The 25,136-nt window shown below is 38.8% G+C and overlaps 1 protein-coding gene across 4 annotated transcripts in view; it reads right to left on the bottom strand.

Moving 5' to 3' along the window:
- The window catches only part of asic2 (acid sensing ion channel subunit 2), a 345,693-nt gene that overhangs the window by 31,380 nt on the left and 289,177 nt on the right, over positions 1 to 25,136 (bottom strand). For all 4 annotated transcript variants that reach the window (XM_089128699.1, XM_039686364.2, XM_039686365.2 and 1 more), the window contains one exon: positions 3,660 to 3,810. In XM_089128699.1, the coding sequence (XP_088984825.1) occupies positions 3,660 to 3,810 (151 nt within the window). The remainder of the gene's footprint in view (positions 1 to 3,659; positions 3,811 to 25,136) is intronic.

The raw sequence follows: 25,136 nt of genomic DNA, 5'->3' as shown, positions 1-25,136 counted from the left end.
AGCTTAGTCAAAAGCCAAGGAAAGGCTGCTCGCAGGCAAGGGCATGATATATATGGCTACATGGATTTGGAAGTACTTCTGATTGACGACAGCGACATGGAATGAAATCAGTGTCGGTTAGAGTGTGTATTTAAGCAAATTACAGTTACTGTAATTTTTTATCCATTCAGTCAAAGTTTATGATGGAAACATCAATGACAACTTGTCCAAATTGGCACCATGTTCTATTAGCGAGATAATCTACGGCTATACATTACATGTTTTACGTCAGGTAGTTCTTTGACTCCATGTTGTGCATTAAAATCTTTTAATTCAAACCTAGTTGTGGAGTATCCGTTACATATAGTATGATCTCGTTACATATAGGAGTTACAAAGTATTCTGAATTCAAGATTACAATAAGGAGAGATAATTTAAGTAATTTTGTTCAATATGAAGGCACTTATTTTGAAAAAAAAAAAGACACAAACATGAGGAGGGAGGAGAAGTGAAATGAGAGAATAAATGCAAAATGTAACAAAAAAGCAAAGTAGCAATATTGTGACTGGATTTATGGTACTGCTGAGTTTCACCACTGCATCCAGAAAACAATAAACACATAAATATTCCAGTTCAACCACACCGAATCTTGCTCTACATAATATACGGTTTATCTCCATGTTTCTTCTTTCAAAGTGCATAAGTTCTTCATCACTCTGCATTCATCAGAGTTGTAAAACCGGCAGACAGAATGACAGATTGGCTGCACATTTATTCATTGAGGTTCAGGGATCTCTCTCCATGTTTTAAATTTGAAAAAGATGATGGCAAGTTTATCACTGGCTCTCTCTCTCTGCTCCAGATGTGTCATCTTTTTTTTGTGCACCGTGCCATTTATAATATTATATATGCAAGCGCACACTTCCTCTTCACCATTTCCAATTTCTCCATCTCTATCCCCATTGGGCATCAGAAATCTTTGGAGTGTTATAGGTGGAATGGATGTAGACAGACAGATGACTTTCTGATCATGAAAATGCAGAAAGTAAACAATACAGCAGGTAATCGTCTACCTTTCCTTCTATCTCAGGAGGAATCCCAGCTACTGAACAGAATTCCTCAAATACCCTCTTAGCAAGTGGCTCTCCTTTGAAAGTAGATTTTTTTCCATCCATCCATTTTTATGCGCTTTTTGCAAAATACAATTGCGATAAACACTGGATGGAAATACCAAGATAAACATGAATTCTAAAAAAGCGCATAAAAAAACGTGTGCAATTAATTGAGCAGGACTTTTTTTCCAATAAGAAACATACAAATTAACTACGATCAAAAAAATGATGACCAAAAACAGTCATTTTACTGTGCACTGGGATGGCATAGCTTAGCCAATCTTGTTGCAAAGCATCTGAAATGCGGTTTTGGTCTGTCGTCAAAGTGGTTCGGTATAATTACCTACACGACTGCATTTCAAAACAGCAGGCATCCGAAGGCAAGACAACATGATCACGTTTATTGCATTTTGTCTACGTGCTCTGAGCTGCAAGTAATTGATTATATACGGAAATTATGGCTTCTCCAACTGCAGCAACTTCCATTTTTCTTATTGATATTTATCACCAGTTTATCAGGAAGTGATGATTTTGTTCTCTTAGGCTCACTAGATGGAAACTGTGTTTTATTCCAGCCCGTTCTCATCCTTTATAGCGTCATATGTGACGCTATGTGACAAAACGGCGAAATACTACGCACATGGCACCCTTTATCGTTAATATAACACGTAAACCCAAGGCGTCATAAATCCTTTAGAGTAATATGAGACTACCCTACCCTACCCCACACCTAAACCTACCCATCACAGCATGTGTTATATTAACGATAACGGGTGCCATGTGCGTAGTATTTGGCCGTTTTGTCATATAGCGTCACATATGACGCTAAAGAATGAGAATGCGTTGTTTATTCGCAAATGTTTTATGACCTTAAAGGGTTAGTTCACCCAAAAATGAAAATTAAGTCATTAATTACTCACCCCCATGCTGTACCAACCCCGTAAGACCTTCGTTCGTCTTCGGAACACAAATGAAGATATTTTTGATTAAATTTGAGAGCTGTATAACTACCACATTAGCTCCTAAGGGACTGCCTCTTGACGGCCCAGAAAGTCAATGAAGAAAATGTTTAAATATCCCAAGTGACTACCGTGGCTCAACTATACAGTATGTTTATCAAGCGACGCGAATACTTTTTGTGCGAAAAAACAAACAAAAATAACGAGTTTATTTGACTATTTCTTTTCTTCCTTGTAGGCCAGAACGAGACTTCCTTAGATTTCCACGACGCATACGCGAGATTTGCGATCTGCTTACACCAGGTTACACTACTTCAGATCGCAATTCTCGCGCATGCGTCGTGGAAATCTATAAGGAAGTCTCGTTCTGGCCTACAAGGAAGAAAAGAAATAGTCGAATAAACTCGTTATTTTTGTTTGTTTTTTCGCACAAAAAGTATTCTCGTCGCTTGATAAACATATAGTTGAGCCACGGTAGTCACTTGGGATATTTTAACATTTTCTTCATTGACTTTTTGGGCCGTCAAGAGGCAGTCCCTTAGGAGCCAATGTGGTAGTTATACAGCTCTCAAATGTAATCAAAAATATCTTCATTTGTGTTCCGAAGACGAACGAAGGTCTTACGGGGTTGGTACAGCATGGGGGTGAGTAATTAATGACTTAATTTTCATTTTTGGGTGAACTAACCCTTTAAGTTAAATTTGCAACTTTAGAGGGAAATGACTCATGAGCTAATGACTCATGAGAATAAGAGCAGTGCGGTGAGCACAATAGACACCATTCAAGGAAACTGTGATACATCATCAATGTGGAAAATTGAAATGAGAGGAAGAGATCGAGAAAATCCGAAATCTCCCCAAGGGACCCTAATAGCTGATATGACAACAGACGAGATGGACCTGGGGCCATAAAATAAGCCATAGATCAGAACTACAGAATAAAGAAATTTTAGAAGATATATCTGGTTATTGCCCATATCCTTCGCAGGATAAAGCTGTGGTACAAATCATGCAACTGCTTTAAAGGGCACACTTCCAAAACAGCTGATGAAATGAATATTAATCCTTTTGTTCATTGTTGGAAAAAGAATGTTGATATTTCTCGGAATAAATTTGAATTCAGCCTCAGCTAAACTTGTAACCTTTCAAATGCTAATTAATCTTTTGCTGGGAATTCACGCTGCTCCTCTGTAAATCCTGAATGCTTTCATCTTCTTTGAAATATTGCACACACTACAAGGGAAGCTTTGCTTTGCTTGGGTGTCACAATGCTAATCAAAAAAGTGAAGTGTTTGTGTACTACTGTTCAGAGAAGTGTGGCCACATCAGATCAGTTCAGCAGGTTGCAAGAACATCTATTTGAAAATGAATCCCACTGGATTTGTCTGCACCATTACAGCATCACAGCTGTTCTTCAAGGTGCAAATATTCACTGTATCCCTGGGGATGGAATCACACTGAAAGTGCTAACAAAACCTTGCCCTAATCAGACACCTGTAAGACAATCAGTTTCTCCTGCAAATGAGGAGAGATGTTTAACAAGGGAGAGCTCTGGGAAAGCTCATGGCGTGATCAGGGCTGACTGTGTTTATGTGTGTATGTGTATGTACCTGTTTCTCCCCACACAGGCAAGTATTCATCTTGCTGGATGTCCAACATGATTTCCAGGCCATTGCCTGTGCCTCCTTTCATTGTAGTCCTTAATGTCTTCCCCTCTTCGGCAGCGTTGAACATGTAACATTTCCCATAACGCGTAAACACCTGGAAAGAGCGAGAGTGAGAAAGAAAGTTGACTTCATTGACTTTCTTTGTATTGTATCATGTCAACTGATATTGACAACAATAAGTACTTTTACAAGTCTATAAACACGTTGAAATGCAAAATCTTGGCAGGCAAACTGGCCGGACAGTTTAAGCTTTAATGTGAAGCTTGCATATTTTTCAAACATGAATAATTTAGTATCAAAAATATGCATTTATTGAGCTGTAAAGTTGTCTGAATCATCCTCCTGAGATGGGAATACTCTCTAGATAGACAGACTTATTGTAATTCCCGTGGGTGGAGTTTGCAGAAACCATGCAGTAGCTCCACATAAACAGTGGTTTACATTTCACATTCAGTATTTACATCGTGTCCCTCATGTGCCCTCCTGGTATTCCTCATGCACATACCAATTGCTGCTCTTATCAATGCTAGACTGCATGGATGCACAGGGAGTTCTCACTTGAGTATAGGGGGGGGGGGATCTGCTCCATTGAAAGTATTTTACCCACACAAAGCTGTCATGTGGCTTCAAAAGACTTGGAAAATTTTGTGCCCAAGTCATGTGGACTACTTTTATACTGCTTTAATGCAAGCTGGAAGCTTGAAAGCTTTAGTCCCCATGCATTGTAACAGCGCAGAAAAGAGCGTCCAGTACATTATCCTTTGTATTCTGCAGAAGAAATTTGGAAGGACATTGTGAATGTTTAGTGAATGGACCACTCCTTTAACATCAATCATCTAAGCTATTTGTGAAATGGGCTTCCAGACTTGTATTTCTTGCCTTGTTTGTTTGAGGAACAGGATTAGAAGAACTGTGCAGCATCTTTATCTTAAGATATGCATTTTTTTGGAGAAAATACTACGAGTCTGCGAGAACAAGATAACATCTGATTCATTATCGAGGATGCAAAGTGAATGTCTCCGTCACCCTTCAGAGCCCTTCCACATTGAAGCCCTCGAGGAAAGAGCGATAGAACAACCTCAATGTTCCCCATTAAACTAACATGGAAGAGGGTTGGGTGCATTTGTATCCATTTGCCAATGAAGTTTTTTTTACACAGCGGACTGAGCAGAGACAAATATAGCCATTTCAGAGTAATGAGGTGAAAAGAGACCATGCACCACCTTTACAAAACCCAACACCTAGATCCCTTTCTTTCAGCTTTTAGCCAAAATTTGAGACTAATTTGATAGCAAGCTGACGTGTACGTATAATTAAGGTTAGAGATGGTGGTGGTACTATCTCTCTATCAGAGCTGCAATCCAAGTGTTGAAAGTTTTTGGTCTTTCCTCAAATTTAAGCATGAAGCTGTTCGGGGAAAGCTGCTTTGAAACCGTGTCTTGCCCAAGACTTGTGTGGAGAACGCTGCCCACCTTTATCTAAGATCTGCAAAATAGCTGCTTCTGTAGCAGCTTGATGGATGGATGAATGATTGAGAAGGTTTCTTCTTACAGCATGTCTGTACACACACAGAGACATTCAAGATAAATCACCATAGCCTGCAGCTGCCAGACCACAGCCCACAAAATCGACACGCATATTCAGTCTCATCCTTTATGCCTGAGCTAGCGCTATAGCCGAGATCAACCTTCTAAGATAAAGAGAAAGAGAGAGAGTTAGGACTGAGGGAAATGAATGTTCAAGACGCTGTAGGCCACATAGTCCCCTCATTTGCTGCAATGATTGACAGCTTCAGTTATTTTTCTTGCTCTCTGTTTTAAATTCAATTTAACTGACAAGACAAACAGTAGCCAAGGATTTCCGCTTAAGATGCCTTGCGGCTTATTAAATGGGGATATAACACCAGCAACTCAAAAGCTGTATTTCCTCATACAAAACAAAAACATCTCTTTGGAACCAGACCATGCCTTTATGATTTAAACCATTCAGTTTTGACAATGAGCTACATTAATAATGAAATAATTTAATCCAAATAACTAAAACCACCGTAACTCAGGACGCAATTTGAAGGTGTCTATCGCACTTTTACAAAATTACATTTTAGCAGGAGTTAGCGGAAGCTATAACAAGAACTTAGCATCATAAACTAAAAATCTTCACAGAATACAGAGATACACTGTACAAAGCACACTATTAGGGTTGGGTATCGGTTGGGTTTTATCCGATACCAGTACCTACTCTGTATTTTTTAAACGGTTCCGTTGTCTAAACGGTTCTTAAAACGGTCCTTAAGAAAACGAAACCGGACACACTTTGTCAAAAAATAATAATACCCCTTTATTTACAGGGCCAAACTGGACACAATATTAACTTACAATATAAATACAAGTAACATATGATAATAATAAATGAACCAATATAAAATAAAAGTTCATATTTACATAATATCAAATAAAACAATATTATATTAAACAATGTAATTATACTGGAGATTAATAGAGATTACTACCAGGGTAATCTAATATCAACATGGCTACAGGTTCCCATGTTTTGTCTGCTTTAACTAGTAATGTAGGCTAAGTTATCTTGTCATTTACTAGTTAAGCTCTTAGCCAGTTTGATATTTCGTTCCCACTGCGTCTTATACGCAGCTTTGAGTAAACATATGAAAGAGAACGTCTCTGTGTAACCCATGTTCTCTGAGTAGGGAACGAGACGCTGCGTTCGCTGTTAAATATCTCGCGCTGCCGACAAGCTTCCTTTTTCGGCAGAGAAATCTGAGGAGCAGATGATGCGGGCGCTAATATAATTGAGAATGAGGGGTCACGTGCCGATTTGGGCGGGGTCTGAGCCGGTCAGCCATGATGGTAGGAGACTTCTATCGGTTACCAGCGGCAACACCTTTAGAACCCATAGACGTGACTAAACATTCCAGAGACGGATCTAAGAATACGAGAAAAAAGGAAGAGAGTAAAGCAATGCAAAAAGATAAGGCGAAAGAAAAGGGACCTTACAGGAACAAACTCACACAAAGTGCAAAACAGCTGTATTTGGAGAAGCAGCATCGATATATTTGTTCTTTTGCACTAATAACAGTATTATTATTTTATTATTATTACTTATGTTGTCCATGAAACTTATGTTGTCCAAATATATGTAGCCTATATATTTCAGTTCTCAATAAATATTGTTAAGCCATATCAAGTTTCCAACATTTATTTCAATGAAATATAAAGTAATGAACAAGGCACTCAAACAACACTTTTGCATATGTTCGTTAAGGCACACCAAACAGTGAAAATCGTATACTAAAGGCTAAAGCAATCCTAAGAAAAAAAAAAAAGCAAATAAAGCAAACCAAGCAATCCGGCATCTCCTCGTCAGGTCAGAGACTCTCCCTGATGCTCTGTCCATTTCAGTCTCCTAAAAACTGTATTTCATTGTTCCTATGTTTTCCATACATCGTGTGAGGTACTGGAGGAGTTTTTAACGCAGCAGTGACTTCCAGGCATGGTAAAACAGTGCGGTATTGCGAGAACCTCCTCTACTACCGAGCTAAAAACACACGTAAACAATACTGTTTTGCCGTGGGAATCCACCCAACATGGCGGAAAGGGGAGGGGCTCTGTACAATGACGTCAACTCCTCATTCTCAATATGACGACGTGAGCGTCAACGCGGCGCGAATGGTGATTCTTCTATCCACAAGTTTCCTACGTCCCATGAGGCCTTGCGTCAAAAGTGGGCGCGACTTCCGTTTGGAAGTAAACAAAGCACGATTTGACATGCTTGACGCTTGTTCATTCAACAGTTGACAGTCATTCAAGTTATAGCGATCCAAACTAGCTAACGATGTGGGAACACAACCTCAACGAAATTAAAAAGGGTGAAATAACAGTACCTTTACCCTCCGCAGTAGTTGGTTGGGAGTATTATAATAACATTATTAATAATCAATACTCATCAAGGCATGGTGACAGACAGTTGTGTGAGCTGACAAACAATTAAAATAAAAAATACACACTTAGTCATTGTGCTTTGGAGTTTATTCAAAATTATAAATGCATGTGCTACTTGAATACATTAACTGGCACATTTGGTATTCTGTCAACACAGGCTTTGATCCTGAGTTTAGGTGTAACATCAGTAGCGAACAGCCAATCACATGCTGATAAGAGTTTATAGAATATTACGAATTTAAACAAATGTACACAGGAAGATTCGTCGGAGGTGATGGAAACTACAGTCGTTGGCAGGATCACTCTAATTTCGTTTTCAGCTTATGTTCAAAACAATCACGTTTAAGCCACTGAACTAGTTTAGTCCGGTTATACATACAACCGCGAACAGCACATGTTGTCCCTGAGCTCCGTAACGACATCTCTCATAAAGATTTGCATCTAAATAATAAGTAAAATAATTCTCCAAAAAACAGCTAGCCTCTTCGCTAACTAACACACAAAATACCATTGGAATGCTACTTCCGCCACCTCACCGGAAGTTTCACCCACTTTATTTTTTACAGGAGCGCCCCTCGGAAACTTGTGGATAGACAATCGTTATTCTGACGCGTAATTTTACACGTGAAATGTGTGTTTCACGTGTGTTCAATCACCTCGCTATCAGCAGACGTTCGAAGAGACTCCCGCATATTGATAACGGCTTCTGGATGACCGCAAATGAGTTCAAATCTCCCGGAATCTATAGAGCGAGCGAGCAAGAGCGCTCGTGCAAGACAGATCAGACAGTGCTTCAATAAACCGTATAGTGCGCGCACGTCAGAGAGGGAGAGGGAGACAGCGAGAGACTGCGTGTGTGCGCCTACTGCCACAGACTCAGGCATCGAAATCAGGCACCGAAATGTTCATTCTAATTCGGTCTCGTTATTACCGTTTACGTCACAACCAGTTCCATATTGGCACCGAGTTTCGGTACCCAACCCTACACACGATAAACATCACTCTTTAAAATAGTCAACAAGCCAGCTGTTGTTTGGAATAAAGGCGTACTGTCATTACCACTTAGCGACTAGCCTGTATCATTGTAAACATGCCAATAGTCATTTGCTATTATTGACCAAGGATGCTTCTCCAAACTAACAGCAAACAGCAAAACATTTGTGAAGGCTTAGGAGATAAGCACGCAAATTAAATACTTTCTTAATAGCCTTAAAAAAAAACCTCGTCATTAAACTAGTTTAATGAAACTCAAAAAGGTTCCATTTTCACTTTCCAAAGAAAAGAAATCTTTCATTAGTCCACACTTTTGCTACTTTCATGTCAAGATAAGACAACGTGTTACCTCGAGGTCAGCAGCAGGTTACTGTTATAACATAGGATATGTTATAAAACACAGGAATTCTCTTTCAATTAACTTGCGAGCTCAGAACCGTGTCACATTTGCGACATCTTCAGAAGTGGATATGTGAGATGTGAATGTTCATTGCATAAGCGCATGTGTGAGGTAAATCAAGCTCATTAGCTGGATTGTGCGTTTCTGTGAATAAATAAAAAAAAATAACAATTCTCATTAAAGGTTCAAAGAAAGGAAGCGGTTTGAATGTTCTAGAACAAAATGGCATGACCTTGTTTGAGTGATGCCCATTGCATTTAATGACACAGACAGGGGCGTTGTTAGTGCAGCCGCTTGTGTGATATGGCTGTAGGCAAGAGAAGCTTGACTGTGGCAGGGCTCTTTTGTGCCATCTCTGAGGTGAATGAGTGTCGGGTTGACTGTAAGAATATGAGGAACACATCATGATAATCATATTTAGGGAAAGCAGTAGGAGATAAAGCACAACTTGATGTTCCCAAAAGGTCATGCTAATTTACATCTATCAGCTCTCTCTCTCTCTTGTTCAAGAATATAGATGTATGAATAAATCATGTTAATCTGAATATTTATGCGGTCCATGATTAGATGCTATTTGGAGTGGTTTGGACCGTCGACTGCTAACTTCTGTGTTAACAGAGCACGTTATGAATGCTCCCCGTGGAGCTGATCACCTTATATTCTTGTCCTCAGTTTTTTACTTTACTGGCTGATCATGTAGTATGCAGATCGTCTCTCTGACTGACAGGATATTTTTACTGAAATTGCGGAAATAAAGACTTTGCCCCAGGGGTTTTAATCCCGCAGAGTGAAATGTGGTCTTTTCTGCAAATGTTCACATTAAGTGATCCTCAAAATTGAAAAAGTTTCAACTGGTGTGGCAGAAGCATTATATATGTTTTTGCCTGTTTTCTTCTGAGGACCTGGAAGTGCACTATGATGTCTTATCAGTCACCGGCCTGGTGGGTTTTTTGCACCCTTGTCGCTTGCCACATGGATTATCTTCTTCAGACATGCCATCGTTTTCTCATTTCATTCACTGTCTCCAGGGCCTCCTCCACTCTTTTATTCAACTCCATAGTGTGCGTTTATCTCTAAAGTGGCTTTTGCACCATGAAGTTTCTGTTTCCATAGGATAAAATCTCAGTTTTAATTATTGCTGTAGATATTCTAGGACAAGAGTGAGTTAGAATTAAAGAACAATGTAAAAATGATTATTAGATCAAATAAATTAAATAAAATATATTATTGCAGTTAACTAAAAAAACACAAGTATCTCAAATGGAGATTGTTTATTTGTTGGTTTGTCCAAAAAAAACCCCACAATCATTTCAAATGCAGCTTGTCTAAAATCATATTGCTTAACAAAAACATTAGGATTAATGCATTTTCACATAGATCTTTGATTTACTGTTAAGTTATGTAATGAAAACAATAAAAAAAAACAATGCAACGGAACTTGCACAGAGATCTTATTATAGATACATGTATTCATCTTAAATACATCAATTGTACTAAAGTTAATCTTAATCTAAATAGGTAATTGTTACAAGAATGAAATGATTTAAGTCATGGCAACCTGATATTTTAAGTCTTTTAAGTAATTAAGCAAACAAATTTAACTCAACAACAAAAAAAAGTCGTGCAAACTTTTTTCTTTCTTCATTTTAAAGGTTTTTTTTTTTTTACAGTGAGCAGAGGAGAATAGAAAAGTCATTGGCTGTTGAATCAATCTTTGAATGGAAGAGAAGTAAGTCCATTATATTCTTACTCTAGACAGCGAGTGCCAGTGCCTTGCGGCTAATGGCATAATGCCAGGATATTTTGGGCAGTCAGCCATCCAAACCTGCTCAGCCTCATGATTTCACATGGTCAATCACACCATCACAAAATCAGTGACACGCTGACATTTTTATGGCATCACCGTTCACACAAAACTCAACTCAGGAACCCAAAGATTACAAGTAGGCCTCTATTAAACTCCCCAAGTTACTTAACCACTGTGCCTTCGGTAAATGGGAAAATTCTGTTCCACAGAAGAAAGTCAGTCACACTAGGTTTGGAACAACATGAGGGTGAGTACATGATGACAGCATTTTCGTGTTTATATCCCTTTAAAATGCTGCACGTCATTGTGTCTAAAGCTGTGAGTTGTTTCATATCTCACAAGAAGAAGCCTTCAGTGAAAATCACAGAGAGAAAATACATCAAAATGCCACCTCTTTTTCCCACATAATAGAATAAAAAAAAGACTAAGTAGGAAAACAGTTTCCTGGTTCCCACAGTGTTGTACCAGACCACCATTTCAACTAATATGACATAAACAGGTGATACAACACTTATCTCCTCCGCCCATTTTCCCATTCCGCCCCAGCGGCTCACCAAAGGACGGAGCAATGATGGGAAAATTCAAATCAGGAGCGTTAAGAACCAGTTAAGCACTTTTATCAAAGCAAAAGAGGACTGAAGCGTTCTGACCGCCTTTATTGTTATGTGGTCCTGCTTTTGTTCCCCTAAATCGATTTCTGTTCTGCAGTGGATTGTCACAAGATGGAAAAGGCAAGGGGTAGAGGCAGTGTGTTTACCGTCAATTGTGTTTCTAAAAATCCGTAGAGTTGCAGGGTGAGCACTTTGCTTCACGGAGCATTAACAGTGATGGGGTGAATAATTCATAATATATAGCACTGACGAAACGGGTACATAACAGACACAAATTCACACTCAGACACAGTCAAAGACAGGTTTAGTTAAACTTCATCTTTACATCCAATTAAACAAAGAACTTGGACATGCAACATTACAGAAATTACATTTTTATAAGTCAGAAGTGTCATTGCAGTTTTATGTGCTAATTAAGGGTCTGAGGAAGGAATGTAGTAATCTGGACAATAAAGCCTAATGGTAGGACAGAAGAAAATAGTGATATGAGACTTATAAATAATCTTTCTAACATTCATTATGTTTGTCTATTTCTGTGCATTCAGTGTTACTGTAATTTCAGATTTCCGTGTCCGTCTTATACTCTCTGCCACTCATTTAATGCCCTCTTCCATTCATCTTCCATGCTTATTTATCTATATTAAGCAACTCAAATGCTTTTTAAGTCCATCTTTCGTAGTTCAACTACAGCACATGCTCAGCTGACACTGCAGAAACAGCCTTTTTTCAAAAGAGTTCATTAAAATATTATAATACCGCACTTTAAAATGTAGCATAAGACGTCACTCAGTAGAGTCGTTATGAGTCAGAGACCCTTGCTCGGTTCCAAATCTTTCTGAGCTGCATACGAAGGCAGTATTTCAGGCTTAATAGGCACACTCCAGACACGGAGACTAGTTCAAAAGGTTGACAGCACAATTATACAGCCTCCTAAAATACCTTGTTTTTGTCAAATTCTAGGTCAGCACAGCATGTATCCTTCACAGAAGGCAAAGTGAAATAAATGCTGATAATTAAAGAAAATCTCCACTATGTTCAGTCCGTTTGTGTTTTAGTTTTGGTTTTCCATCTGCCTGACTCACTATTAAAAATTGCTGTTTTTTATAGCAAGAATAGCAAATAGCAAGAATTTGAAATATGTATTTTTTTTTTCACTTCTGATCAATTCAATGCAACCTTGCTGAAAGAAGGGCAAAAGTTTCTAGATAAATGCTAAAGAATTATAACGAAATGTTGATTATAAATAAGCTATATTTTGTGTAACACTGAAAAGTACTGATAAAAACTGATTGCTTATTGATGTTTAGTGAAATTATCGGTAACACTTTATAATAATTGTCCAGTAATGCAGGACTAATGAGTTAATGTTACACTACTAGAAGGATGAGGACACACTGACAGTTAACAGACTTTATTTTACACACTTGATGCAATATCCGATCCGAAGACACATGAACTGATAGCGGGCTCGAGAAGGAGATACAAGGTCCATAGATGCACCGAAGAACTCGGAGAATCAGACTGGAAAATCCTGAAGCACCACCACACACAATGGCTGCTTGGAAATACCCACAGGATTTCCTTGTTTATTTGAGGGAAACTGAGGAAAAAAACGTTGCATAAGGCAAGATACGCTGTTATGTAGAGTCATTTTTGCAGTACAGCCATTGAGTTGCTATCGAGCATTAGAAGGAAGTTGCTTGTGTCCATAGGTAGTAGCCAGTAAAGCAGCTCAAAAGCTATCCTGCAGGCATGTAATCATTACAGCAAGAGCCCGTGACAACGTCCAGACATTACAACCATGACATACCATGCCCTCAATAGAAAATTAATAGCCCGTCTTTCAGCCCGTTCTACAGTCTCTCTTACACTCCCTCCCTCTCTCAGGGCTTCTTGGGTTATAAAATAGACCATCCTCTGTCACAATACCATCATCTGCCCTTTCTCTACCTGTCTCCATCTCTTCCTCTCCGTTTTTATGTGCAGAAGACATTTCAGCCCTGACACCACCCCTTCGAGTACGTTTCTATCCCAACTGTCAGTCTCAGAGTCTTGCTGCCGTGGCAACAGGCGATGAGCCTGATTTAAGTTCAACAATTACCATGCTTAACCTGTGGATTCATTTGATATCTTAATCAAAGCCGTTCATCACACACACTTGTATTTACACAACTGTTGAGTAGTTAACTACACAACAAGTCACATTAACATTGGCCAAAGTATTTTAAAATGTAAAAATCATTTACTCACCCACATGTTGTTCCAAACCTTTATGACTTTCTTTTTAAAATGGAAGCCAATGGAGATATCCAATTTTTTTTTTCCAAAATAATTTTTTCTAAAAATTTAAAAACTTTAAGTAAACTGGATCCCATTTACTTATATATATAATATATATATATATATATATATATATATATATATATATATATATAAATTCATGCAGCTTTGAAACATAATGAGGGTAAGTAATGACTACTTTTATATACAGCATTTATAATTTATAAAGTATATATAATCTAATTATGTCATTTAGAATCAAAGGTGTGTTTTAAACAACAATATAAATACATTTTAATGCAGGAAAACATCAAATGTGCCACAATAAATATAACTTCATATTAAATATAAATATAACCAACAATATGTGCCAAAATTTATATAATTATACACTATATGATCAAAAATAAATGGCAGCTTTTAACTTGAAGACCGCTCGAATGAATCATACTTTGCAATGCTCCATGACAGAAGTGAGTGTGTTTGATTATTGCATCAGCTTGTATGGCAGTAAATATTAGCATGCCAATATTTGGTCATGCTACACAGCTACTTGATAGGAAACAAAATGAATATAATGCCTTTGAAAACACCGTTGTTAGTAGCAACACTAATCCCCAACACTGATACATAAAAGTTAGTTCTTAAATTAGAAAGTAGCTTCTGTAAATGTCAAAGACTTTTCAGGCATGATGGAAAACACCAGATACAAATAAAATATAGAGCAGGCGAACTCGTCCATGGACGCCCAGACTAAAGATAGAGACTGCACGACGGGAAGCAAGACAGCAGAGCTGAGGGATGGAGGGATTTGGGATTGGCAGTGATGATCCAGGTTGTGAGTGCTAGAGGAAGATGTTGAACAAAAGAAAATGTTAAGCATGAAAGCCCAACAGAGTCTAGCGAACATAAGCACAGACGTTTGAAGAGACACTGCATGCATCTCTGATGAGTTGTTTTGAGGGTCACTTCAGTTGAAGCTCACTAACTTGCCTAGATTCTTACTTTTGTTATCCCCCCTTTCCCTCAATTTGCTCCACTGCCATTTACTTATTTACTGGAGAAACCCATTCCAGCAAAGTCTATCCATCACAAGTGTCCTGATCTTCATTAGCTTCTACAGAAGTGTTCCTGAGAGCATCATAATCTACAATCCAGTGTTTGTTGTGGAAAGTGTTCGGACTAAAAAGTGAAAATCCCTTGAGCTTTACTGGATCTGTGAAGTTCACACCAACCAGTTTAAATAATGGAGGTCAACTACTACCCTTCATATGGACCTTTTGTTTGAGAGGTGGTGCACTGACAGTGAATGTTTTTAACCTTCCACAGGGCAGTTCATGTTTCCCCCAGCAGTACAATTATTACGTACTACACACCGCTGGTACCCTTAAGGGGGTTATTTGTATTTAAACTAACTTTCAAATGAAAGAAAATGCTTGACTTGAATAAATCCAGTTCATTTAATGTTACAAAATGTTGAAATAGAGTGAATGAAATTCTTTCTAGTTGTTTGTTTTAAATCTAACCCTTTCAAATGACTTCTGTTGGAGAAAGTCACATTAAGTAATGGAAGAAATATAAAATATGGTAACACTTTTCAATACATTCAATAGATTAACATTATGTAATACATTATGTATTATGAACAAACTATTAACTGGCATTTAATAATCTACATTAATGCTAATTTGCGCATATACAACACATTTCAAGTTGTATTAATTAAATTACATCAGTTAATTAAAATGAACTTAGATTATAAATGTTGTAATATTCTTTACAGTCACTACAATTAATGTTAACGAATTTTACTTTATTGTAAAGTTACATTTTAAGGAACATTTTGCAGATTACTACATAAAGCTAGGGGTTATTGTTACTAACTCTATACCTACAAAAAAAGATTAGACATGTTGCCTTGAAAGCTGAACTTGCCTAGCTGAAAAGTGGTTTAACCTAAAACAGACATAAGAAGCTAAATAGAAATAAAAACTGACTAAAACAAACATAAATAAACTAAAAATACAAAGTGAAAGATTATTCAAAACATGAATAAATACTATAGTATAATGGTATATAAATAATACTGAAATGACACTGAACAAAACATTTTGTGTGCAGTATTCTGGTCTGCTATGAGATCTATTGAGATGATCAGGTTTATTGTAATCTTAAACTCTCCTTTAAGTGTCTGAAGTCACTGAAAAACAAACAAACAAAAACAACCCCAAAAAACAAAACAAAACGTTTCGTTCCATCTACTTTGCAGGATGACAATGACAATAACTTGATAACACGAATGTCACAACATCTGACAGGTTGATGACTAGCAAGTATGATTTCATTCAACCCCAAGACTATCATTCACTTTTCTCATCTATCAGTATCAAAGGAGATATCAGTGCACGCCTCTTTAAATTTCACCTGTGACGGCCGCCTACTGCCATGGTAACTGTAATAGATCGACTGAAGGTTACCCACAGCACCTTCTCTAACGCATCTTTACCAGACATGTTGAAGCAAAAGGACATCAATTGTTTCTTTTCCTTGTAAATACGTTTTTGTCCAAATTAGACATGACTTGGTTCCCCTACCCATTGTGAAGTCTTATTTGTCCAAAACTAAGTTCTACTGTACAATAAACTCTAAACCCGAGTATCTTTGGCAGCAGTTTAACTGGAAACTACACATCTAATACATGTGTAAAGCTTCATTGATAACCTGGTTCTGCTGGAACTCAAACTGGTGGTCTCCACAAAGCAGAGCAAAGTGGTTTTAGGGGGGAATTGGCAGTTGCGATCTGCAAGGATTTTGACCAAATCATCCCTGACTTTCTGCACCTGCAGAGCAATTTCACATGCACTTCATGGATCAGTAAATCAGACTGTTCGTGTACTACCATTTGGCTGCTGGGTTTATACTCCCCACCAGGCAATAAAACAGGTAGTATTACAAGAACACAATTTCAAGAAGGAAAATAATCCAGGAGACTATACTTGATCTGAAACATGCCGTTAATCAATCATTTTTTTTCTTTTCACTTTCTTTCAAATGCACAAGTATTTTATTCATAGTTTTTTTGCCTTCTAAGTTCACTATGTAAAACCTTTATACAAATATTCAGAGTGATCTCATTTGTAGATTTTCGTACACATACATTTTGGAAAGACACTGAAACTTAATAAATCATTATAATGACAACTTTAAAGGAAGACTCTTATTTATCATTAAACTAGACAAGTGAAATACTAGTGATTTAACAATAACTTCTTGTTTTACTTGTGTGTGTGTTGGTGTGCCATCACATTTTATTTTTTTTATACAAATAACAGTTTGAAATCGCAAACAAATTAGGTAATGTTAACTGCACTAGCCTGTACATGTTAAACATATTCAATTAATTTCATTCTGCGCACAAACAAAACCAAATTAAACTTTTCTCACAGTTATGGGTCTGTTTCTCTGTCTAGTTTTAGGCCCCGTCCACATTACTGCATTTTCGTTTAAAAACGGAGACCTTTTGCTACGTTTGCACCTCCCGTTCCGACTAAAACGGGAAAAACGAAGACCTAAAATGGAGAAGTTTAGAAACGCTGCAGCTCCGTTTTGCATTTTGAATCTCCGGAGGGCGTTTTAATGTAGACGGGACAAAACGGAGGAGTTTACAAACGATGACGCAGAGGCTCACGTTCGGCTCTATGATTGGGTGTCATCAGTCATGAAGTACCCTTCCCTGATTCGTCTACCAATGTTTACACCGGCACGCACATGCCCAGTGTTGGTGAATAGTCACGTGATCCGCGTTTTCAGTCGTTTTAATGTGGAAGGAGATCAATAGCCTCGATGCACGATCGCTTCCGGGTTTGTCTCAGCATGCCCAGTTACATCCGGTGCTGTCAGTGTATGGTCAGAAGCCGGATTTGCGTTAGGTGGAGATAGTGTCAAATTACACTTGCTGTTTATAAAAAACGTCCTGCGATTAACGTGAATGATGTTGTTAACAACACTGTGAGGCAATTAGCTGTCACGCAAGAGTAAAAAAGAGAAGTTATTTAATTATATATTTCGAGCTACATCAACAACTTTGAGGGTTTGTATTCTCTCATATCGTACGAAATTCGACTAGCGAATCAGCGTTTCTAAAATCGCTCTCTCCGTTTCTGAGAAAACGGATTTTGTTAAAGTTTTGCCGCTATACACTTGGCCTGCAGAACGCGCTTCCGGAAGTAAAGACGCTGAGTGAGTTTCTTTCGGACACACGTCAGCAGGGTTCGTGCATAGAGCCTATTCTAAAACGCAGATATAATGCAGGTGTGGACGGAGATCGTATTCGTTTTAATTCTCTGTTTTTAAATGAAAACGCAGTAGTGTGGACGGGGGTTTACATGAGAACAAAAACGTAAAAATATTTTATTGGATGTGGCTTTCGTTTACACTGCGACAGCGTTTTTGAGGCTTAAAAACACAAAAAAGTGAAACCACCCCCCAGAGTGGAGATCTTAAAAACACTCCACCGCCACGTTCCCGTGTAAAGGGTAAAAACGCAAAAGTCTGCTTGACAGTGAAGGTTGTACGCAGGAGCGTGGACTTGGTGTTGTTGTAGTATGCACTCCTAGCCGCCTGGAGTGCATACTACATTGAATTTCACGCACTTTTACGTCACCATTTGCACGCGGATTTCCCACCCAAAACGCTCGTCTAAACGCAGAATAAAAAGTGAAAAACGCAACGCCACTTTTGTGTTTTCTCTTCAGAATCGTTTCCGTGTAAACATAGCCTTAGAGTACGTTAACACAACAACGATGTACTAAAAACAGCAAAACGCTTTTCCTTTCTGATGAAAGATCAAAATGATCCCCATTCACACGGATCCGTGAAAACGTTTCAAATCCTGTATGCCGCCAGGCCAGTATTGGTGATGTCACTTTATAAAGAAAAAGTAAATGCCTGTAGGTTGAACATGTAATAGGCCTACTCATGAGCTGTATTTCAAAAACTTGCACTTTGAAACCCTTTTCCAAAAGTTTGCGTGTAATTCTTGTTGTGTAAATGAATGGCCAAAATGCCTAAAAAGAGCTAAGATAATATGAATATTTATAACACAGAAATAACGATACTGTGTGGTTAACTGTTTTGAGAAAACTGTTTGTGAAGCCGTTTCATACATACATGACAACTGCTTTCTGTATGTCAGTGACAGCGGTGTCGCAGATTTGAATATTGGAGTGATTTTGGAGGAGTTTTAGACACATGCAAATCATTATGATTTAGGAATGAGATCGCGTGAGCGTTTGAATCAAGATTGTGAACTTTTAATCGTGCAGCTCTATTGTTTTGCCTGAGTTCAAGTCATTAAACTGTTGTGATGGTTTCTAGTCCTCACTTGTTCTCTCTTCTGTTGATCATCCTCTGCTAGTGTATTTAAGCCCTCAGATCTCCTCAGTTCATGGTCTCTCATTAATGTTATGTGATTATGTGTAGTGCTCTCTATGTTTCATAAATATATATTCTATATTTATTCTGCATCATGCATCATCCTTGGAATTCAACAACACAGAAACTCATGAGCATTATACCAATAAGTCAAATAAAGGATTTGTACACATTCAACATCTCTAAAGTTCTTCATGTGTATAAGCTTTCGTGGGTTAGATGTTGCCTATGCCGATATTGTGTGTTGAATTGTCTATATCCAAACATAAAAATGTGTGCACACTTTACGCATATCTATGAATACTAATGAGATCAAGCTTTAATATTGTGGACAAAATAATTCCATCTTATATCTATTTAAACTTACTACAGGAATGAAACTACTAAATCACAATTTTTCTTAAAGACAAATCATTGCACCTGCCCCAAGTGGCTGAGCTGTTTGTGTGCCCTTGGTTCTGTTCAAGGCCAAGAGACTTACAAGAGTTACAATACTGTCCAGTCCAGTGCACACACCAACACACCCACCCACAAAGATGCACAAGACAATCACTCACCATAAAAGATGAAGGTTGTTAGGACAGTGACCTTTCATATTCATTGATGACTTTAGGCACTGAGCTGTGAACTGCTTTGGTTGGAAGTGAAATATCGGCCAATAAGGCAAACGTTTGTTTACCTTAGTGACATACAGTATCATAACGCAGAGAGTTCGTGATTGTGACTGTGCATTGGTGTAAATTAATAGCAATACCACATCTATTGCATTAATCTATGAAAATTTAATCTGCACTTACTAGATGCTTTAGTCTCCATGGAGAATTATCTAGTGCAAGAAAACATAAAGAAAATAATAACACAAAACAAGACAATTTGGGCTGTGAAAGGGTAAATCTCTGTTGAGATTTATTCAGTATTATTAAAACCATACATCAAAACACACACAAAAATGTCTGCTGAGGAAATATAAAACATAAAAGTTTGCCTTTTAACCAAATATGTTTCCCTTTCAAGGGAACTCAAGCTGAGTCAAATGCTGTGGGAACGCCCCTTCATGAGTGTGTCCTGCACGTATGGAATCAGTCCAATGGCGAGACGGAACGTCATAGGCGGGTGACGTCATCAACCAGGAAACTGTAAAGCACCCCAGAATCACAAAGGGTTCGCCGGGACGGGGTCAGTCTACTGTTGTTAGTCCCGTATTGGCCAGCCCGAGTATGGTTTGCGGACCTAGTATCTCTCCTCTGGAGATTCTGATCACGAGGAACCTTCTCTCTTAGGCGAGTGGTATGATTCTTCACCCTGCATCCAGAGCTGTAGAAACTGTAGGCTTGGCTTCTGAGGGGTCTCTCATAAGTTCAGGTCTCTCAACAGAGGTTGTTGAGACCACCCTCCACTCCAGAGCTCCGTTCACAAGGAAGTTATATGCCTTGAAGTGGAAACTTTTCACTTCATAGTGTGGTGAACACCAGTTGGACCCAGTTTACTGCCCAGTGGGTGCAGTGCTGGAGTTCCCTGCAGGAACGTTTCTTCACAGGGTTATCCCTCTCCACACTGAAGGTTTATGTGACGGCACTGGCTGCTTACCACGTCCCTTTAAGTGGAGTTTCTTTGGGGAGACACCCACTAACTTGCTTTCTTCGTGGCACTTTGAGGCTGAGGCCAGCAGTTCGCAAGAGGGTGCCATCCTGGGATCTGACCATCGTATTAGAAGATCTCTCCCTGGCTCCCTTTGAGCCCATTTAAGAAGTTTCAGAGAAATTCATCACACCAAAGACTATCTTTCTCCTTGCTATCTCATCTCTCAAGAGAATTGGAGGCATTCAAGCACTCTCGGTTTCTCCGTTGTGCCTGGAATTTTCGCCAGATATGGTAAAGGCTTTTCTCCACCCAAGACCGAGGTACTTTCCCAAGGTTCCTACTAATGTTGTGAGACCTATAGTTACGCAGGCCTTCTGTCCTCCTCCCTTTCTGATGTCGGAAAGAAACTTAATCTACTCTGCCCTGTGAGGTCCTTAGATGCTTATGTTCACAGAGCTGCCCTGTGGATGAAATCTGAACAACTGTTCGTATGTTTCAGGCCACCCAAGAAAGGGTGTCCCGCTTCTAAGCAGAGGATGAGCAAGTGGGTGGTCGAGGCCATCTTACTTGCTTATGAGTCGGCTGGTCAGCCCTCATCATTGGCTGTTCGAGCTCACTCGACTAGGAGTGTGGCTGCTTCTAAAGCTCTATTGTCAGGAGTTTCCCTCCATGAGGTTTGTGATGCGGCAGACTGGTCCTCAGCGCACATATTCATTAGCTTTTATGACCTTTACTTCAGCTCCACTCCAGGGGCGCAGGAGCTTTTGTCTGAATGTGCACTTTGACTTCCCACTACGGACACTTGCTCTCATAGTGATGTGGGTATTAGTGTTCCCACAGCGTTTGACGCAGCTCGAGGTCCATTGAAAGGGAATGTCTCGGTTACTTTTGTAACCCTAGTTCCCAGATAGGCAACGAGACGCTGCGTCGCCTTGCCAGACTTCCAGTGTGCCCGTGATCAACTGTGATCAACTTGCTTCAGGTTATCAGAAGCTGACACGGTTGTGATTCTGGGGTGCTTTATAGTTTCCTGGTCGATGACGTCACCTGCCTATGACGTTCCGTCTTGCCATTTGACAGATTCCATACGTGCTTCAGGACGCACTTATGCAGTGGCGTTCCCATAGCTTTTGAAGCAGCGCCTCATTCCCTATTAGGGGTTACATACCTAACCGAAACGTTATGCTTTTCTACACGTCTTGATATTTAAGTGGTTTATTAACATACTGTACTTGTAACAAGGTGTGGCTGAAGCAGAGATGAGGCAGGATCCAAATGCAGCACACACTTTATTTTACAGACCACAAACTATACAAATTGGAATACAGGACTCGGGACTTAGGACCAGGACTCGAGAACAGGAACAACCAACAATCAACGTTAACGTGCTACAGCGAACTTCAAAACATACAAGAACTCACAAAGACAAGGCTGAAACACAGTTCTTAAATAATCAGGGACTACACACTAGACAAGATAACAAGGGGGCGTGGTTAATCAGAAACACCTTGGATAACTAATAGACGAGACAGGAAACCACACCATGACACTACTTTAGATGTTGGCATGAAGCACTTCAGCTCAGAGCAAGGAGAGATGTTATTGAGTTAGCTAAATATCTTCTGTTTTCCCATTGTTTAACACCCCATTCTCCAGTATTAAGGACAAAGCTAGAAATGTTAATTTAATCATCTTGTTAAATTTCCTTGTAAGTGACAGGAAATGACAGGTGATGAATAACTGGCTGATAATATAAAACAGGGGGACCTACATAAAACTATTCCACTTCTTTTCCATCTGCTGCCAGTTCTAGTCAGAATTAAATGAATAACTACAGCGTCAAGACTCCTGGGAAGAGGATTCGGAAAGCACTGAAAAACTAATTCATGCAATATGGATGTAATGCATCACAGTCTCTGATAAATGAACACAATTTAGCTAAAAAAAAATCCAACCATGCATTAATTCCCATTGCAATACACATTTTTATCTATTTGCGTTCATATGCAATATTAATCACAACCACATCCATATTTTCAGATAATATTGCCCCATAGGCTCCCAAGTGAATAAGTATGAATACAAGCCTGAGAAAAATTGTATTAGGTCCATTGTGGAGGCATGGCGATACGTCTCTGGAGAGATGCATACAAGCACAGATTTAGGAATGTGTTATTCTTCTGTGCAATAATGTGAAGGGGAGGAAACTGTATTCAGTATTCCTGAGATGACTGAACCTAGTGCCATCCTGCATATTTCAGCTTTTATAAATACAGTCAGTGTGCATCACTGGGCCCACTCTAAGTTCTTTGCCATTACTTTCTCTGCAAAAGAAGGTAGTGTTATAAAGTGTATATACACTGTATATATTTCACTTATTTCTTGGCAGTCACTGCTACTCTCAACTGTTGCACATGATCAGTCTAATTTCAGCAGCACAACTATAACTGTGATAATTCAAGACAGGTTCTGAAACAAAAACTTTCATAGAAGAGTTGGACTGAAAATAATATTAAAAACTTTGTTAACACTTTTTTTTGATGGTCCCTTTTGAACATTCTGTTGACTATAAGTAACTTTGCAACATGTCAACTACCTCTCATTGCAGTATTAGTAGACTGTTACTCTTTATGATACTGTATTACACTTCACAACTGTTTATTGTGATGCTCCTCCAACAGACGTTCTAGACTATAAGTAACTTTGCAGCTACATGTGAACTTATTCTATCACTAACCCTACCAGTCTACTAATACTCTACACTCTAGTGAGAGTTAGTAGAGATGTATGTGCAACGTTACTATAGTCAACTGAATGTGTTAAAGGGACCATCCAAATAAAGTTAAACCAAAACTTATATTTGCGGTTACATTACAATGCGTTTTGGTTACATTAGCTGACTCTGTTTGTTGTGGCATTCTTTATCAGGTTACTGGTTAAACAGGTTAAAGTCGTGACCCCTCCCCCATCCCCCCAAAATCCAATTTTTTGGGCAAATTCTTTTTTGTATTGTATTGGATGTGGCCCATCAGCACAGTATTAAACATACATTTCAGATACAATCAATTACAGAGTGAAAGCAAATTCAAATTGCTGACTTGTAAGATCATCACTGTGGAATAAATAAACAAAACAAATAAACAGAACAAGCATCAGCTGTTATTTTTGCTATCGCTGATTCACAGGGCAATTTCTCAGATGCGTTCAATGTTCTCAGATTGGTTACAATGAGTTTCAGACAGAGAAGAAATGATTTGGACATGACTCTGCATTTGGAATCAGGCACAGATGTAATGAATGCCATTCATATAGTAAGTTTTAGTTGTTGCTGGGTGATATTAAATAATACAATATATTTTTCATAATTTTTCTTCCATTATAAAACTAAGCTGCATCACAAATGTATCATCAATATTCCCAGCTGAAAAAGGAAGTTTCAATAGTTACTTCACAGTCATGGTATTCAATCGGTGTTTGTATCAGGAGTGACCATCTGATTTTGTGTAATGAAGTTTGCTGAGCAGCAAATCAACATATTAGATTTCTGAAGGATCATGTGAAACTGAAGACTGAAGTAAAGTAAATTACAGGGATACATTGCATTTGATGCTTTTTATCAGCAAGGGCACACTATTAAAAACAAAGGTTCCTTATTTACATATGGTTCTACCAGAAATACTCGGGAGAATAAATACTCTAACAACAATTACATTTATTGATAGCCCAGCAAGCAATGAAGTTCTTTGGCGTAGGCCCCATCCATAGTTCACAATCCGAGGGACCGGAGTCTGCGCTTCCTGCCTGAAGACGAAGGCAGGGGCGCGGCCGACCCCCCGGGAGGTATAGGAAGGGACCATCCTGGTGCTTGTGGGGAGGATGGAGGGGAAGGAACTATCTTGGAGGTGGTGGGGAGGATGGAGGTAAATGAAAGTGTCAGCATCTGCGAACTCATACATGTGTAAGTAGTGGTACCGGCCTTTTATACTGCAAGTATTAGCAACAATTGGATAGATGAGAAGGTAATAAGTGACGTAGCAATGAGTCTTCCTGGCAGAACTTAACGCTAAAGCTTCCATTTCCACGAAGAACCTTTAACATCCATGTAATCTTTCCAGTGCACACAATGGGTCTCATTCATGAAACATTCGTAAATATACGAATAAATGAGTAATTTGCGCGTAAAGAGACCTTCCCGAAAACTCTTCTCCTGATTCATAAATACTTTGTAAACGTCAGATGTGATAGTGAAATGTGTGTTAATAAATTCCAACCAGTCGTAAATGGGATGCGCGTGCACGTTCATACTCAATTACCATAAATCCCGCCCATTATATCCGACTGACATCTATATATAGG

Source organism: Pimephales promelas, chromosome 3 (genome assembly GCF_988280905.1).
Source record: "Pimephales promelas chromosome 3, fPimPro1.hap1.1, whole genome shotgun sequence".
Lineage (NCBI taxonomy): Eukaryota > Metazoa > Chordata > Actinopteri > Cypriniformes > Leuciscidae > Pimephales > Pimephales promelas.
The sequence above is the reverse complement of the archived record's forward strand: the minus strand, read 5'-3'. Positions and strand labels throughout refer to the sequence as shown.